General features: G+C 37.1%; 1 protein-coding gene across 9 annotated transcripts in view; it reads left to right on the top strand.

Annotated features, from left to right (window-relative positions):
* Positions 1–19,098, top strand: part of TMEM98 (transmembrane protein 98) — a 101,344-nt gene that overhangs the window by 50,522 nt on the left and 31,724 nt on the right. For 3 of the 9 annotated variants that reach the window (XM_058179531.1, XM_058179530.1, XM_058179533.1), the window contains 12 exons: positions 518–631; positions 1,325–1,392; positions 2,542–2,629; positions 3,757–3,861; positions 4,300–4,398; positions 5,616–5,721; positions 7,366–7,482; positions 7,741–7,839; positions 8,101–8,178; positions 8,988–9,122; positions 10,983–11,088; positions 11,605–12,472. In XM_058179531.1, the coding sequence (XP_058035514.1) occupies positions 518–631; positions 1,325–1,392; positions 2,542–2,629; positions 3,757–3,861; positions 4,300–4,398; positions 5,616–5,721; positions 7,366–7,482; positions 7,741–7,839; positions 8,101–8,178; positions 8,988–9,122; positions 10,983–11,088; positions 11,605–11,782 (1,293 nt within the window). In that variant the 3' untranslated portion in view covers positions 11,783–12,472. Of the gene's footprint in view, positions 1–517; positions 632–1,324; positions 1,393–2,541; positions 2,630–3,756; positions 3,862–4,299; positions 4,399–5,615; positions 5,722–7,365; positions 7,483–7,740; positions 7,840–8,100; positions 8,179–8,987; positions 9,123–10,982; positions 11,089–11,604; positions 13,085–14,219; positions 14,635–15,851; positions 17,560–19,098 lie in introns of those variants that run through there. The other 6 variants (XM_058179532.1, XM_058179535.1, XM_058179537.1 and 3 more) reach the window with 6 other exon arrangements.

The following is a 19,098-nucleotide window of genomic DNA, read 5'->3' as shown; positions in this document are numbered from 1 at the left end:
GTTGGGAAGCCAGTTGGGCAGATCTGAGGATACCTGCCCTGGGCAAGTGGTTGGACTAGAAGACCTCCAAGGTCATTCCAATCCTATGATTCTGTGAGTACAAGATTAATATTACAATGAGGCTGAGACATTCTAATGGTAGAATCGGAGCTGCTTAAATTAAAACAATAATGTAATCAGATAGAACAAAGGATTTACTCTATAATGAATAACCCCCAGCCATCATAATTTATTCAGAACCCCATGGTTAAGCAAACCACCATTTGCCTCTATGGTATCATCCCAGACACTGAATGAGATGAACGCAGTAAAAAATGCCAATCTGTAAAACAGATTATAATATTTAATCAGTTGCCATATCAATTCATCTGCTGAAAGTGAGAGGAGGCAAAATGGGTTACCTATTGATAGGTGTAGATACAAACTTGAGTGTAACAAAACAGTAGATCATGATCCTGGAGAAATGTGGTATGAGTGCCTGTATGTTGTTTACTGCTGCTAAAATTATTATACTTAGGTGACCACTTCTGGCGATCGCCAGAGCACCAGTAGTGGATCTAGTCGTGGCAGCAGTCCTTGTGCAAGTTGGTCCCCTACCCAGTCAGTTCACCCTGGGTCAAAAGATGAGCAGGTATGGAAGAAAGGGTCTCTGCTTGCTGATGGCAGATCTGAGGTGGGGTTTTTATAAATTAAATAGAGAAGCCAAAGGTTCTCCTGATCCTTTGCATATTTTAAACCAGGAGAACCTTTTGGAAAGATGGAGGGAATGATGGGAATAGAATGGCCAAACAAGCTGCCACTTTCAAACAGCCACTTAGTGCCTGCAATTACAATTTCCACATTGTCCATTTACTAATCTTATTTCCTTAAATTATAAGTAACAGTCCAAGCCTCACTGCGGTAGAAGAAACTCTAGAATTATTTTCTCTCTAAAGAAGGTGAAAGGGGCTCCTATTTGAATCCGTTTGACATTGCAAATATAAAATGTCTACCAACTTGGCTCCCAATTTTTAGTATCTTTCCTGCACTCTGGATTAAATTAGACAATACCTCAGGTATTGTATTGTCTTAATTCCTACGTTTATTTCTTAAATTTACAGTGGCTTAAGCCAAATGAAGATAAGCATGCTTAGGAAGTGAGAGCTTTAACCCTCCTCCTAGTGACTTTGGATTTGTTTAAAAGCAATCCTGAATGCCACAAGGTTGTTGTTGCTGAGCTACTGACCCTATCTAACAGCAGAGCCATCCTTTGCTCTGATGATGGGGTTTTCCACAGCAACTAGGACAAGATTAAATCACCATTTCTTTTTCTCCACCTGCCCAGCTGAAATCTCTTGAAAAAGCTGGGATGATGTATCGGACAAGAACTGCCGATAAAGGAAAACGCCTGAGGTAAGAGAGGTCTGTTGTGTATGTTTGTGGACTTATTTCAGGCTTTCTGATGTAGGGAGAGGCAAGAAGGAAGTTTGGAATAATACTTTTTTTCTTGCTTGGAACTGGAGTTACTCTATTAAAAATATGGGTTTTTAAAAAATCTAGAACAATAAGCACTTGCAGTTGTGGAATAGATCAGTTGATGTTGCCTTCTAAGGTCCTGCTTCCTCCTTGTTCAGTCATTCAAGGCATGAGATAAAATCTCCTTCTCTGGTCAATAGCAGCCTAGATATCGAATAATTCTTAGGCATTTTAATTCCTTGGCTCTAGATTGGCATAAGTTTTTAGCTACTAGTATGAGGAAGAAATAAAACCATATTCCTGAGTCACTACTTTCCTTGTAACCGTTGAGTTTCCCCCACTCCACCCAAAGAAATCTTCCTTAAACATATAAGTGTTACCATTGAAATGAAATAAAAGGCAAGGCTGTAACCAAAAGTGTGTGGTGGGTATCATGCTGGTTCAGGCAAGGTAGAGCATCATTCCAAAGGCCTCGGCATATTTTGGGGGAGGGAATGCATCACTAATAAACTCACTAACATTCACTAATTAAATAAAAGCAAGCAAGGTTGAATTTAAATAAAGCAAATACTCAAAAGTTTAATATTAATCAATAACAAAATTAAAAGCTGCTTTAAGCCATGTTAGAAGAGAAGGTGTTTGCCAATTGCTAGTTGCCTTGTTTGGCACGTTTTCAAGAACTAAATAGGTCTATATTCTCCTGAATTGCATAACAGTTACCCACTTCTCAGCTTTTCTGCCCACTCATTTTTTTTATTTACTTGTGAGCAATTTGGAATGGAATTATTGGCCTCCTGATTCTGTCTCCCTCTCATTCTTCAGCTATATATTGTCTGTCTGTACTGTATACTATTTTGAGCCTATTTTTCCTGATGATTGAGTTGATCATTTATATAGACATACTCCCTTTGTGTGTTGATTATTAAGAGTAATGTGGGTTGAAAAACGATGAGAGAAAGAGGGCATATTGATGCCTATGTTTGTATAGTTTTACTATTTTTCCCCAAACCTTTACTCTTCAGTTTTTATGCCTACCCAGTTAATATTTTTCTGTGAATGGTGTGTCCTTTCTTTACCTTCTTTTAGGAAGAACTGGTCGTGTGTATGGACAGTCTTGGAAGGTGGTGCCTTAATATTTTTCAAGGACTCCAAACATGCAGCTTCCACCAGTTCAGTAAGTCTTCATCTTTAGCTTCCTGATCTGAGATAACCAGCTGATATTACAGTAGAATAGAGAGTTGGGGAAGAAATTCAAATGTATAAATACATTTAATTTAAAAACCATCTTCCTTTATCTGAAGCTGCCTCATTCTTAAGGTTTCTTCAGGAGTCTTGTCTTCTCATCTCACCGTTGCATTTGGTTAGCAAAAATCCATTTCCAGATTTTGAAATATGTGTTTGTCTATATGTGTGAGTAAAATTTCTGTTTGACTCATATAATTTTTACAAATTATTTTTTTAAATATATGTGTCCGCTCAGAAAAAACATATGTAACTGTGTTAATAATATGGCACAACATTAAAAGTAAAACTTTGAAGTTCTCTTTCTTGCTTCTTTATTGGATAAAACGTAATTAGATAATAATAAATTTCATATGAGTCATCCTAATGTGGAATTTCAGAAGAAACCTTTCCTTCATCTTACTCACTCTCCTTTATTTTATGTATTTGATTCATAATTTTTTCTCTTTTTAAGCCCTGCAAATTGCTACTATAATATGCCCAATTATGTATTTGCTAAAATTTATTTCATATTTTAAATGATGGCCCTTTTTTTCTTTAAGTCTATTCCTTGCTTCCTTAAGCATTTTGTTGAAACAATTGGATAAATATTTTTTTATTAACTATGCCAAAAATACTATCCCCTACCTCTTCTCTTATCAAATTAATAAGTTAGTTGGGATGCAATTTTTTCCTTATTATTCCCAACCATCTTGCCATTGGTAATGTTAGCTGCGTGATGAAGTATTATTTTAACATTTCTGAAGCACAATGATGGAGATAGTTGCCTCTGTGAACTTTAATCTCTAACAGCTAAACCTTACTTTAAATTAGAAACTTTTTTGTTTTCATTTATATTCACACTAATTGGTTAGAAATATGTATGCATAACTAAAATCTTACTCACACAGCATAGTTTGCCCAAAAATCTAGATGCCTGTGGCGCAAGATATATTAGTCAGAATAGAATAATGTGTATACTGGATAGATATAATGTGATAAAGGAAGATGGGAGGTCAGTGAGCAATGGTCCAATCTGAACATTTGTGTTACTTCTACTTTTCTTCTTTGCATATTTAGAAGTATCCCTCTGTACTGAGTAGTCCAGAGTTTAGAGCGAATCTTCATGGAGCATCTCTTTCTTGGGCCCACAAAGACAGATCAAGCAGAAGGAATGTCTTGGAGGTAAGAAATAATGGCCATCATTGTCAAGTATACCAGAGTTCAGAGAAAAGGAAAAATTATCCTATTTCCTGGACCATCTCTGCTATATGTGGCAAAATTAAAAAGCATTTCTCTTATTGACACAGTCACTGTTTGGAGAAAAATGTTAAAGAGATATTAGGCAACCAACTCCTGAACCTGTAGTTAGGATGGGGACAGGGGTCTCAAAAGCACCCCATCTTTTGTCAGAGCTAGCCTGCTGTTAAAAGAATCGGTTTAGTTATTTCTTGATATGGATTATTATTATGGAAATACAATGTGCTTTATCCTAAGTCACTCGTAAAAAAATGCTAAAAGCCAATGAAGATTTGCAAGTGTAGTTTGGTAAATTAGAGCAATTTTCAATGTTTGTGGAGAACAACTTTTAGATATTACATACAAATGCTTGTTTTGTTGTAGCTGAAGACACGGGATGGCTCCGAGTATTTGATCCAACATGATTTGGACTCCATTGCCAGCATGTGGCACAAAGCAATTAATAATAGAATTAGCAGACTGGTATGTCTCTTATTACTGAATTTATGCTAACCCAAATGAACCAGGAATCTTTTCATATACCGTTAGCAAAGGGTGGGAGTCATCAGTATGGTATGTACAGTCCACCTTCATTTAAACTCTCAAAGCAGAGAGATATAGATATGTTATGGTTCCATATTTAGCCTTTTCAGAGGTTATTAAACTACAGCTCTCATCATTGGTTATGCTAACTGGCATTGCTGGGAGTTGAACCTGTAAGGATACATATTACATACGTCTAACATACAGCATGGTAAAGTTAAAATCTCTGGGTTATTTTTTTACATTGTGGTAAGTAAATTCCATGCAGATCACAGCCATTTAAGAGCATCAGAAGAAGGTTTTTTTTTTAAAAAAAAATGTTCCCTTATGCCAATGCAGTACAAGTATTTTCTTTCTGTTAGAAAAGCCCCTCCCCCCCTTTTTTTTTTTACAGTGAAGTTTTAAACACTCTGGTGGTTGGAAATACAGCAATTCCTGAGCTTTAAGTCCTGCAAATGTAATTTTGTTTTAAAAACTTTCTTCTTTGTGAGCTCAGATAAAAGGAGAAGGGATAAAGTTTCCCATTCTCTTCAGCAATGAGCAAACTGGTATAACATAAATGTATGGAAAACTTGTTATTAAACTTAACCTACACTCAAATTTTCTTTGTGGTTTTTGCACACAGAGTAATGCTTTTTTTCTGCCATTGCTCTGCCTCATTCATGGGGTTTCATAGGAGCATCCAGATGAGATTCATTTTCATTTGTAAACCTTCCATTGTTGTTGTTGTTGTTGTTGTTGTTAGTTGTGAAGTCGTGCCCGAACGATCGCGACCCCATGGACAACGTTCCTCCAGGCCTTCCTGTCTTCTACCATCCTCTGGAGTCCATTTAAGCTCATGCCGACTGCTTCAGTGACTCCATCCAGCCATCTCGTTCTCTGTCGTCCCCTTCTTCTTTCATATTTTTAAAAATAATAGTTTTCCATGCATGACAGTAGAAACCCTTTATTTCCTTTCCTATCCTCTTTCCTTTATATATTAATCTTTGAATATTTGTTACTATTATCATTATTGTCTGTCCAAAAAAAAGGAGGGGGAAGGAGGGAAAGGTATAATATTTACCAATCACCAGGGGGACTGGCAATATTAGGATTTCACAATTGTTCTAGCTTTTTGGCAGGTATGACAATAATTTTTCTGTATTTCTTTCTTTCAGTCTATAGAGTTTCCTTTGGAAGAGGATGCTCCAACTTCCTCAACTGTAAAATCCAAGGAACAAACAGCAGGAAACAAACAGAAAGAAAGTGAAAAAAAGCATCCAGGTTTGTGCTCTGTTCATTGGCAAATCTATGTGATCTGAGTTGACAACAGTGATGAAAACTAAAATTTTCATCATACTGTATGTGATGGAAACTAAAATGGAAATGTCACATATGTTCTCAGACGAACTAATTCAACAATACCATAGACATACTTATCCACAGATACATAATAGTTTTTTCAGGATTAGGAATTGTTAATCCCTTTTTTACCTAAAATATTTAAAGAGGATTTAGTAACCCGGAGTCTTTTTTTAGGACTTCAAGTTACCATAAAATTAAAGGCTGCTACTGAATTAGAATTTGTTTGATATTTATTTTCAACACTGGAGCTTTGTTTCTATTCTGACAAGTAATGTTCAAGTTTCATCAATGACAACCTGCCATGCAGGCTGTTTCTTTGCTTTGTCTTGTTTTCAAGGGATTCGGTGGAAAAATAGCAAAATGTATGCTGGCCTGTTTTGCAATTTTTTTTTCTTTTAGCTAAATTAAATTGATAAAGATTTCAACTAAATTTTTATTTCAAGTCCAACTGACAGGAAGAACTGTTGTAAAAATTTCTTCAATCTGCAGAAGACATGCCAATAAAAATAAAAGCACTGGGCATTTGCTTTCAGGAATGGGAAGGCAAAAGAAGTAGGAGTAGAACACCTGACTATTAGTGTGACCAAGGAGGGAAATGTGATTGAAATCCAGAAAGGAATTTTGTAAGCCAGTTTAATTTCCAGCTAGTTTATATACAGATCAGCAGCTGAAAGCTGAAGTGTGGAAAAGACTAAGAAGGAGGCTAAAACTGTAGCATGCTAAGCTACACATATTGAAAAAGGGTGTGTTTCTTTACAAGTTGTGAAGGAGGCTTGAATATGAATTAAAAAGAAACAAGCCTAGAATGTGAGGATTAAAATAAACACATAATAGAGCAAACTCTGTTATATATCCAACCTACTTTCCTCTAAATGGGTGGGATGTACAAAAAGTCTAGCTCTATACCCCTGAAGGGTACAAGGTTAAGGAAAAGTGCCTTACCAGGCTGCAGGAATTAGCTTCTGGATAGCCTGGATTCTTGCAAGTTATAATTGCTCTGCTTGCTCAGGAAAGGAAGGATATTTACATAGAAGATCCCCATATTGATAAGGGTCCTGATGTTTAGGAGGAAGAGAGGCATATAACTAAAATAATTATGACTAATGGCATTAGTAGTATAATAGCAATCATAATATTTTTAAACTAATAGTTTTGCCATGCATGACAGTAGAAACTCATTATTTCCTTTTCTATCCTCTTTCTTTTATGTGTTGATCTTTGAATATTTGTAAAGGTGAATTCTCCTTCAAGCCGAGCTTCTATTGATTTGAATATATTTCATAATATTCTTGGCAGCAGCACAGAACAGAAACCAGTAGAAAGGCGTTTGTGAATTGATTTTATTCTTTCAGTTAAAAGACTGCACATCCTCCCAAAAGAGTTCTTTTCAAAACAAGCAAGCTTCTAGCATACTGTGTAAAAAGCCTCTAAAAATAACCTTGATGGAGAAATTTATATTTTCTCTTTTTGCCACTTTTTTCTTCCCTAAAAGATTCAGCACACCTTTAAAACAACATTCCCACTCCCTATATGACTATTCTAATGCCAGTTATCCCTTTGCAGGTTTCTGGCATTCTCACGGTACTGACAGTGATTCCAACAAAATCCGCAATGTGCTCAGGAAATTTCTGCCGAAGCGTCCATCTCTACAGTATCTGAGAGACCGAGGTTATATTAAAGGTAAATTCCCTGGAGAGAAAGAATCCTGTTTAAAAAATGACCTCAGAATGCCATTCAGGCCCACAGTTGGCTCATCATTTGTTGTCATTTGTAGCCATTTTAAATATTTTTAACATTTACGCTATAAGGGGCTCAACCACTGCTTGCCAGAGCAATACTGCCCTCTAAATGGAAAGATATTCATTTAGAAAATGATGTCATTCATCTTTCTTGCCTGAGTTGATATGGTTTTTTTTTAATGTTGTTGTTTAAATTCAGATCAGGTATTTGGATGTGCTCTTCAAGTTCTCTGCGATCGTGAAAAGAGTACAGTGCCTAACTTCGTCAGGCAGTGCATCGCCACTGTAGAGAAAAGAGGTATGCAATAATCTACATTTCACCTAAATTGAAAATCTGAGCCCAGACAGCCCACATCTTCACTTCCGTGATGTGTATCCATTATGCAACCATCAGAAAATCCATAACATTTGCATTTTGAGCCCTTCATTCTGATTTTGTGACTCATCAAAAGCTCTGTTAAATTGTTTTTTTGTACTGAATGCAAAATGTGAGAAAAGGCCATTACTTTGCACCTATTCTGGAGATACAAATAATAGCTGCCATTTCTCTGTCTCTCAGGTTTGGATATTGATGGACTTTATCGGATAAGCGGTAACCTGTCTACCATACAAAATTTGCGCTTCAAAGTTGACCATGGTAAGCCACTGTGACTTGTAAATGGGATAGTTTAGTGAGGAATAGTGTCCATTGCCTGTAGAAGATCCCAGGTTTGTTCATTTTTTGTGAATATTTTTGAAATATATATAAGAGGCTTTCTGAAACCTGGACATTGTCCAGGGATGCTGGTATCAACATCTTTGTTAGAATGCCTAATAGAAGAACATCATGCATGATATTCTAGCATGAAAGAAATGTTTCCCATCCCATCCCATCCCACCCACCCACATGGATATAATAGGATGCATGGAGCAGCCCTCAAGGGATCAAGAATCAATCTCAGTTGACTAAGTTTCTCCCTTGGAACCACTTTCCCATGTCATGGTGTCCACTAGATAAAGCAAGGTGAGGAATATCTAGCTTGGTGTTTTTGAAACACAGCAACTTTTAAGATGTGTAGACTTCAACTTCCAGAATTCCATAGACAGCAAACTGGGAGTTGAAGTCCACACATCGTAAGGTTGCCAAGATTGAATAAATTTGATCTAAACAGAACTTTCTAACACTAAAATAATAGCTAATCCAAGTTGCTCTCCAGATGCAACTGAATTTGAGCTTCCTTTTGAAAGCTAAGTGCACTCTGCTTACTTTGGAAAGAGTTGCTTTTTCTTCTTCGGCATTGTTCTGGAGCAAATTTTACTGTATTGTTCTCTGGTCCAAGGATTTTGAATAAATGTTGGTCTAAAAATCAGTTATGGCTGTATTGCTATCATTATCTTTATCTTCAATGCTATGGGACATGGGATGAGAGTGTATATATTGTATTGTAATTTTCATTAATTTTGCAGATGAGCATCTGGATCTTGATAGTGGCCTCTGGGATGATGTTCATGTCATCACTGGGGCACTTAAACTCTTCTTCCGCGAACTGCCTGAACCGCTCTTCCCCTTCAGCTATTTCGACAATTTAATTGCTGCTGCTAGTAAGACAATCTTTTACTCTTGGGAAGATAAAAGTATCATTTAGTGGCTAACTTTGAATATAAGTATAAAGACATAGCTTTTTTGATTGTAAACTTATCTCCCATAGCTAAGGCGTGGTCAGACTTCAAGGTATACACAGAATGTTTTTACTGAACACCTGAGATCCACAAATCATAATACGACAAAATTGGGGGGGGGGCTTCAAGCTACTCTTGACTCCTGATGACTGCCTGGACTAATACATGAAATTTTCATGGCAACAATTTCAAAGGCGACTTGCTACTTCTTTGTGACTATTGACTACCTCAAAATTATCAGCTGGCTTCATGCCTAAGCTGAACTAATACTTGCAGAACTAGAATTTCGAGTTCAGAAAGGTGATTTGAATATTCTGCATATAAAAATTGCCTACATTACTTACCTAAAAGTTTTCTATATTTCAGTTGTTTCTCTTGTTGAAACAATTGGGAGTTAAACATTGTGTCAATCTAGCACATTACCTAGATTGATAATAGAAGATACAGATCTATTTTTATTCTGCTCATTGTGTCCTATGTCTTGTTTATCATTTAAAGCAGATTTAGCAAATCTTGTAGCACTGAAGATCATATTTACTATTTTTAAATTGTGAACAGATAGTTGGCAGACAGAAAGTAACATTAAACCTGGGCATGGCCAGGTCAAAACAAAAAGAACTAAAAATAACTGGAATACTTTTCTGTGAATTATAGTATTTAAATCCAGTTTGTTTATTTATTTTAAGTTTAAATCCAGTCTAAATTGATGGTATATAGAGGCAGTTTTATCTAGTGGTTACGTCACCAGATCAAAAGCATGAGACAATAAGTTCAAGTCTTGTCTTTGCCATGAAAGCCACCTGGGTAACTTTGGGCTCTCTTCAGCTCTACAGGGTTGTTGTTGTGGGGAAAATAGGAGGAGGATGTGTTGGATATGTTCGCTGCGTTCTTTGAATTATTTGTAAAAATAATAAAGGTGGGGGGTACCAATAAATAAATGATAAATAATTTAAGGAGCTCCGTTCAAATAGTGTTACAAACCAAAAGTGCTTCTTTATCAGCAAATTGCAATGAGGAGATGATTAATAGGGTCACATTAGAGCTCTGTTTAGGAAAAGTAACAGATTCCCTTTTCATGCCTTGTGACAATTAATATCAATACAGGTAACAATAACCACAAATATCAAGATCTGATGATCCCAGTGGTTATTATCACATTGGATGCCATACCAAAAAATCTTGGACAGGGCATGAAAAATCTGCACATTGACAAAATTTCTATCTGCCAATTACAAAAGACCGTTCTGCTGTGATTCCCCATAGATACTATGCTAATACATTACAACTTCCTAGGTTCTTAGGAAGAACTCAATGCATATGAAGGCCAACACAGCTAAAGAACTGTGATTTCATGTAATAATGCTTTTATTGAACTAAAATAGCTGTGAGAAAAAAGAAAAATACAGAGTTAAAAACATGGACACAAGCAAAAGCAAAAAAGAGAATAAAATAGGCACTTCATAAAATATACATAGAGTCTCACAAATATTATGTAAGATATACTTTTTTGGAATCTGGCATCTAGCAAACTAGGCTTGGCATAGCCTTTTTTGCAAAATCAAATTAGGAGAATGTGACTTCTGGTCTAATATGCACCTTCCCCCTTGCTCTTGACTGCTGGAAAGAACAGAGTGGCAAGAAAGTAAATATAGGTATGATGTCCTGTATTTCCATTGCAGTGAAAAATAACAGTGAAAAAACCTAGGCAATCTACTGTTATTTCTTAAAACTACTTATAAAGAACAAAATGAGTGAAATCTCCTTTTTTGGGGGGGACTGCAGAAATTATAGACTCCGCAAAGCGAAGCCATCACTTACGAGAGATTGTGTATTCCCTACCTCCGGTTAATTTCAATACACTGAGGGTTCTCTTCCAACATCTTTCCAGGTGAGCAGCATCATTTTCAGATCTTTTAGGTGGTTTGGGCTGTTAAAATAGTAATTTTACAATAAAAAGCAGTCCTGTGACCATAGATCCTTTTTAAATGTATTACTTTAGCCAGAGTCGCCTCCAAGCTAGAATCAACCCTTATGACAGTTTTCTTTGTATTTTGGTTTTCCTATCTTTAACTTTCCATTTGGAAGCAGATCCCAGCTCTTTCCCTTATTCCATCAGGGCTGCCTGCCTGATAGCACCACTGTAGAAATTTAGTTGAAGACACTTTCAGTTGCTATGCTGCTTGAAAGAAACAATATTCAATGAAATTTAAGCAGCCAGATGGGCACAAAAGGGCAAGTAGTTAGTTATCATCTTTATAGAAGAATACTAGTACTTCATAAAAGTATTGTAAGTGATAACATTAAATCCAACCAAAAGAAATTGGAACTTAAGTCCACTTACTTCTGGTGGCATGGCAGAATTGTTCTTATGGCTTCAAGGTGTTCTTCCTTTTTTTCCCCCCAGGGTTGTAGCGTTCCGGGAGAAGAATCGCATGTCTCTGCAAAGTATTGCAATTGTTTTTGGGCCAACATTATTGAGGCCACAGGATGAAGAAGGAAATATAGCGATGTACATGTATTTCCAGAATCAGATTATGGAGCAGATCCTTAGTCAAACCAGTTACATATTCCCAGAAAGCTAGACGTAGAACTGTATAATGCAGTGGCTTCAATGTGAGAACAACTCCTGCTGCTATAAGGAAAGAGGTTAGAGCCACAGATAGGGACAATGAAGCTGGGAGAGAAACATTTGGCAAGCAAGCAAATCTTCTCTGCTGGATTCAAACAGTTTGTTTTTGTAGGTTGGAAACATGGGTGAGTAAACCCTGTTGGACAAGTAATGGACTAATTGCCTGGCATGGCATTCTGCATCAGTGATTTTCAACATTTTCGTTGACTACATGATTTGGTATGGGAAAAGTGTGGGGAAAGGGGAGGCTTTGTGAGTGAGTCTAAAGATTTATTTTTCAACCGAAGTAATTATTTTTCAAGCAATTCCGCTTGTTCTGAAGGAGTTGAGGGAAGTAGTTACAAATTAATATATTTTGAATCTTCAGGAGGCTTTTCTTTAATGAAGTATTATTGAAAATGTGAGACAGGCTTGAAGAAAGTCAGACTTTCATTTCAGAAAGTCATACTCTGACCCCACTTTATTGACTGCAAGACATAAAATGTCACAGTACCAATACATGATCACAGTATTAGCATTGTAATTCAGAATACAGATTTGTTATATTAATTTCTGTGTATCAGTTGTTTGTTCCAATAAATGTGTCAATTATCTGAAGTAAGATAACTTGCACTTTCAGATGAATAAAGTGGAATTCAACTTATCTGTCTATCTGATCCTTGGGTAAACCAAGTTCAATATAATCACATATATAGGGCATCCCATGAACAGTAGAACCCGACAGTTATATCACCAACAATGGTTGGCAAAATGGCCCAAAGTAGCTCTTCAAAAGATTGAGAGCTTGAGTTGCAGCATCTGACCTCTCAAATACTGCATACTACCTGGTTGGAAGCTGCTCAAAGAATTTGATGCACCTACAGCCGCTTCTTAGTGGCCTTTCCCACAGGGATGCACTGGGAATTTTAGCTGGATCTTTTTTTCCCTACTACCTCCAAGCTGGCCCATTTTCAGACAGTCTTTTATATCTCTTACTCTGTTCAGTTTTCAGAGGGTTATTCTGTTGAAAGGCAAATGGTGAAAGCAATGGTGAAATCCATTTTTTTTTACTACCGGTTCTGTAGGCGTCGCTTGGTGGGCATGGTGTGGCTTGGTGTGCATGGCGTGGTGGACGTGGCATGGGAAGGATACTGCAAAATCTCCATTCCCACCACATTCCAGGGGAAGGATACTGCACAATGCCCATTTCTTCCCCACTCCTGGGGAAAGATACTGCAAAATCTCCATTCCCACCGCATCCTGGGACCAGCCAGAGGTAGTTTTGCCGATTCTCTGAACTACTCAAAATTTCCACTACCGGTTCTCCAAGACCTGTCAGAACCTGCTGAATTTCACCCCTGGTTCAACAGTATATAGGCCACATTGATACCACCTGCTGATATGAAGATTTGTTCTTTTAAAATTATTTGGAGGGGTTTAGCATCCCCCCACCCCAATTTAATTAAGGCAGCATCTACTCATCCTTAGCCTAAAGCCAGCCTGGAAAAGAAAGAATTCCAACCCTCCTCCTTTACATGACTTCTTTCAATATTCCATTAGGCTGAAAAGAAAATCAAAGTAGTGAACGTATGCAGAAAGTTATTCTGCTGACAAATGGATGGCAAATACATCCTTGAAAAGCCATAAACTATTTTGGAGATAGTTTTTTCTCTCTCCTGTTTTAATACAATAGTACTTTTTTGGGTCTGTCTTGATGGAGAGAGGAAGTCACTGCATCCATTATGATATAATGCAAAAAACTGCGTCTGATTAACATCACGAAATATAGTTGGATAGTTTCCCTAATACAGTTCAATAGACTAATAAGAGTTTAATCCTACACACTTCTTCAGAAGCTAAAATAGAGATCCACATGCTTTAATTAGATAATAAAAATTTGGAATGTAGTACTTCTTTCGTCTCCTCCACAAAACCTGTTTTTAAAATGGTTACAGCTGGAAGTTTTTTGTTCCACTGACTGCTCTTAAAGTAAACAAATACACAATAATAACCCTACAATAAAACATGCTGGCTGGGGAATCCTGGGAAGAAGTGGTCCACAGGTCTCAAAGTTGCCAAGCATTAAGAAAAGCACTAAGGTACAATCAAAATGAGGAAGCAGCATAAAAATGGAACGTGGCTTCACCAATTTGCTAATTATAACATTTCTTTTCTTGTGGACTGCTAGTGGAAAGGTTCTCCAACCTGGAGGGGGGGGAGGGACGGGGGAGGGGGATACAAAAGCAAAGACTTGAACAGGCAGAGTGCAAGCACAATCAAATTTCCTTCTAGCTTCTGTTCTTCCTTTTGCATTGCAAAACTGCCATGGGAAGTTTTATGACAAAGTTTGGAATTGAATAAAAGTGTGTGGGGGTGGTGGGGATGTTATTTCTTGCCCAACCCTATCCATTTAAATCATTATTTGTGAGGGAGTCACACAAATTCATTTACCATTTTAGGAGGTTGTGGTATGGAAAAGTTTGTGAAATGGTGCTTTGTAGTATTTTTTAAGACAGACTACGATATATTTCATTCTTGGGTACACTGCAGATATTTTCTTCTGCAAGGAAGGTTGAACACCACATCTCAGCTGAAAGCACCCCACCCCAAATCCCCTCTGCATGGCCAGCCCACTTTCAAAGCTCCCCTCTGTCCATCTGGCATCTGTTCAGTTTTATCTTGCTCAGGAATGTAGGCAGTACTTAACAAGAAGGCTGAAAGAATTGCACTAGCAGACAAGAGGCCTGTCTTACCTTCGAAGGAACTTGCTTGGAGGGGCTCTTGGCACGTGAAGCGGTGTGGCCTCCTCCAGTACAATATTCCCAGGTAAAAGGAAGAACTATTTTAGTGTGCACCCCCACCCCCGTTGCCTCTAGGTGAAATCTTTACCTTGCGGGAGAGGGTGATTCTCTAGCTACATTTGGGTGCATTTCCATTTACTTTTCTAAAAGATCTGAAAAGAGGCAAGAGGATTTTTTAAATCCCTCTTTTGTTTTAGGAGTAAGAAATGATCAGAGTTCACAGACTAGTCCTTTTTTTAAAAGCAGATGTTTTGTTTCAGAGAAGGCCACGGTTATGAGGGAGCGGTTGCCAGGGCAAAATTCCTAAGCTTCCTAACTGCCATGTTTCATGTCTCTCTTTAATGTTATGATTTTTACAAGGGGGCTGTGTTGACAGTGGGTTTAGTAATATCCAGGAAGTTTCTCTGATAATAGTGAAGTTGTGATGCTTGCATAAAAAGTGGAATATAACAGAAACTGTTGGAAAAACAATGAAAATAAATTAAACTTTCCACTGTTCTTTGTTTAGGTTTTTTTTTTTTAACAATTGTAAGTCACCGAAAATGTCTGGAAGCAGTATATGCATTCATATTATGTTGGATTGCATTTCTGCCCACCTATTGAGCCCTTCCCAAAGACAGTAGCAGTAATAAAGTTGGAAGGGACCTTGGAGGTCATCTAGTCCAACCCCCTTGCTCATGCAAGAGACCTCTGCTAGGGATTCAAACCGCCGAACTGCCAACCTTTCTGATCGACAAGCTCACTGTCTTAGCCACTGAGTCACCTAGTCAGACATGGGATAGGTGGATACTGTTCAATAATATTAAATATTTCATCACAGGATATAAGCTGTTCCAAATTAACCTGCCTTTTGCAATTGACTGATGGTGGTTTTGTCAATTCTGATGATGTTCAAGTGGTGCTCCAGATGCTTTGGAATTGCATCCTAGGCGCTTATTAATGTTGGTATCACTTTTGCATTCTTTTACCACAGTAGTTCTACCTCCATTTGCAGTTATTTTATTTCTATTACAATATACTGTATCCTAGTAGTTTGTAATTTTCTCCAGTTTTTATTTATTTATTTAAAATACATATATATATATATATGTCCGCCCACAGTGATTCATAGCTGCTTAACGCAACTAAAAACCCACCCCAACTACCCCACAGGGGCAGTAGATGGCTTTGTTTTAGCTTAAGGTCCCCAAGCCCACTGCCAGTCCTTATTTTCAAGGCATTCCAGAAAAGTAACAAGATGGGAGCCAATCTTATCTCTGGTGGAGTGATATTCCATTGACAGGAAGCCATCAATTTCTCTTGGTCCCACTGTGTGTAATGGATGGGACCCACAATTTTCTTTCTATTCCACCGTTTCCAGGTATTGCATTGTCTATTATTATGTACATGTGATCTACAGTTAGATTTGCAGTTTAAGATTAATGGAAACTTAATAATTCAGATCTTAACCAAGAACCTAGGAATTATTGAGATAGCATCTAAGAATATAGGCAGTTCCACGCAGGGTGGCTCTTGTAAAATTAGGGTGTTCAGTAATGAAATACTGAAAAAGTCAGTATTTACAGATATCAAGATAGTCCTTTAGGTAGAATACAATAATTTTTTTTAGAATAGATTTTTTTTATTGGCCAAGTGTGATTGGACGCACAAGGAATTTGTCTTAGTGCATATGCTCTCAGTGTACATAAAAGAAAAGATACCTTCATCAAGAATTCTAAGGTTCAATACTTAATGATAGTCATAGGGTACAAATAAGCAATCAGGAAACAATATCAATATAAATCATAAGGATACAAGCAACAAAGTTACAGTCATACGGTCATAAGTGGAAAGAGATGGGTGATGGGAACAAAGGGAATATTAATAGCAGTGCAGACTTAATAAATAGTTTGACAGTGTTGAGGAAATTATTTGTTTAGCAGAGTGATGGCGTTCGGGGGAAAATTGTTTTTGTGTCTAGTTGTTCTGGTGTGCAATGCTGTATAGTGTTGTTTTGAGGATAGAAGTTGAAACAGTTTATGTCCAGGATGTGAGGGTATCACTCAGGGTTCCAATCACAATTGGATTTCTTTTCCATAAGCACCTAACTTCAATCTGCAAGTCCTGGTATTTCTTAATTTTATCCAATTGCTTCTTTTCAATTCTAGCATCACCAGGAATAAAAACATCAGTGAAGCAGACTTTTTTTTTCTTTTCAATAATTATTGACAAGAATAATTTTCAATTATTCTTTCAATTATTCACAGGCATGTTACAAATAAGGTGCCTATCTTTTGGATCTTAAAATCCCGTAAGATCTTAACCCATTCATTTTTCCAAAACCTTCTCAACTTAATGGTCTTACTGCAATAGACTCCTCAACTTTTCAAATGTGGATCAAATAAAGATTAAGATGCCTTAAAAGTTAATCCAAGTTTTGCAAGAGAGCGGGGGAGCTACATTTTTATATTAGACCACAAACACAGGAAATTATGGCTAAGTAGCATTTCCAATGAGAAACTATCCCATTATATCCACTATAAGAACTAATTGATTAGAATAATGAGATCTGCTTTGTTGTTTAATAATGCAAGATTTATATAAGCACTATAATTTAAATTCAGAATAATCTTAATTTTGAGCGTTCTTCCAAACATATATCCTATCACTGGACATCACACGCCTCTACTTTGCATGGTAACTGCAAACTGTGCCAACCTCCTGCTACATAGTGAATATGTGTGCCATCCTTTTTTCCCATGAAAAGCCAATTGAGGCAGTATCTAGTGTCTGCCAGGCCAAAAGTGTTTCCAAGGAAGTTATCTTTCTCTTCCATGTGTTCTTGCCCTGTTTGCTGTGGGTTGGGATGAGGGGGTAAAGGTCATGCATGACTAATGTTATTTGCTCAGTTGCTTTCTTCACTCTAAAGTTTCGGTAATGGTGGCAGATCCTATATTCCTACAGAGCCCAGGTAAGAATTTTTTATTTTTTAAAGCCTGTAGTTTCCAAAGTTAAATTTGTTAGGCTTCCTATAGCAAAACCTCATTTCTGAACTTTTGTACTGTTTGCACAGTATAACCAAGCGAAACACAGCAATCTCTCACCTGATTGCTTTAGCAACTTAGAACTGAAGGTGCTTCAATTAAGGGTTATTATTTGGGTTTACTTAATAAAATACAGCCAGACTTTAACTGATAATTTGCAAATTTGCCAATTTTTAAAATCCCCAAGGAATTGAGATACAGGTTTCACTTGTTAGCACTATTACTTAACCTTTAAAAACCTTTAAAAAGTATGTCTGAAAGGAAAGCAATTTTCATTCAAGTGTAATGTTTCTCATTCAGATACAGAGGTTTTTTTTAGTTATATATGATTTCTAGTTATTCAAGATACTATTTAAATTTAACAACAGTGGTAATAATAACTAATTAGGCAAAAATTACTTCCTTTGCTCTTAAGCTTTCAGTGGCAACTTGTTTTTTACGGTTAATTAGTGTTATGTAACCAATAATAAGACAAGGTTATTTTAAGTATAGTTATATTTACAAACATTAATGGCCTGGTATAGATATAATGCTGAATTATGAATTATGATATATAAACTAAAATGACTGGCTTTATACATCATGCTTTACCATAGTTGCTGTCAAGCACGGGGGAAATCAGAATAGAAGAATAGAATAGAATATCATTTTTTTATTGGCCAAGTGTGATTGGACACACAAGGAATTTGTCTTGGTGCATATGCTCTCAGTGTACATAAAAGAAAAGATACCTTCATCAAGGTACAACATTTACAACACGAATGATGGTCAATATATCAATATAAATCATAAGGATTACCAGCAACAAAGTTACAGTCATACAGTCATAAGTGGAAAGAGATTGGTGATGGGAACTATGAGACGATTAATAGTAGTGCAGATTCAGTACATAGTTTGACAATGTTGATGGAATTATTTGTTTAGCAGAGTGATGGTCTTTGGGAAAAAACTGTTCTTGTGCCTAGTTGTTCTGGTGTACAGTGCTCTATAGCGTCGTTTTGAGGGTAGGAGTTGAAACATTTTATGTCCAGGATGTGAGGAATCTGTAAATATTTTCACGGCCCTCTTCTTGATTCGTGCAGTATACAGGTCCTCAATGGAAGGCAGGTTGGTAGCAATTATTTTTTCTGCAGTTCTAATTATCCTCTGAAGTCTGTTTCTGTCTTGTTGGGTTGCAGAACCAAACCAGACAGTTATAGAGATGCAAATGACAGAAGATTAAGGCAATACAACTGAGTATAAAACTTTATTGCACGCTTAAGCTCTGTACAAGAATCTGAGCTACTAACAGAGCAAATTGGCAGTAGATAAGAGTTAAAGGAATTCAAGCTGGGCTGGACTTAGATCTCCTATGGGCACGCAGGGACTCATAACTGATGAGGCATTTGACACACACCCCTCTCGGGCTCAGCCTGCTCATCCCCTACATCACTCCATATTGGCCCCTCTCCTCTTCCATGAGTTCT

This window comes from Ahaetulla prasina, chromosome 4 (assembly GCF_028640845.1).
Source record: "Ahaetulla prasina isolate Xishuangbanna chromosome 4, ASM2864084v1, whole genome shotgun sequence".
NCBI lineage: Eukaryota > Metazoa > Chordata > Lepidosauria > Squamata > Colubridae > Ahaetulla > Ahaetulla prasina.
Note: the sequence above shows the minus strand (reverse complement) of the source record. Positions and strands in the feature narration are given on the sequence as shown.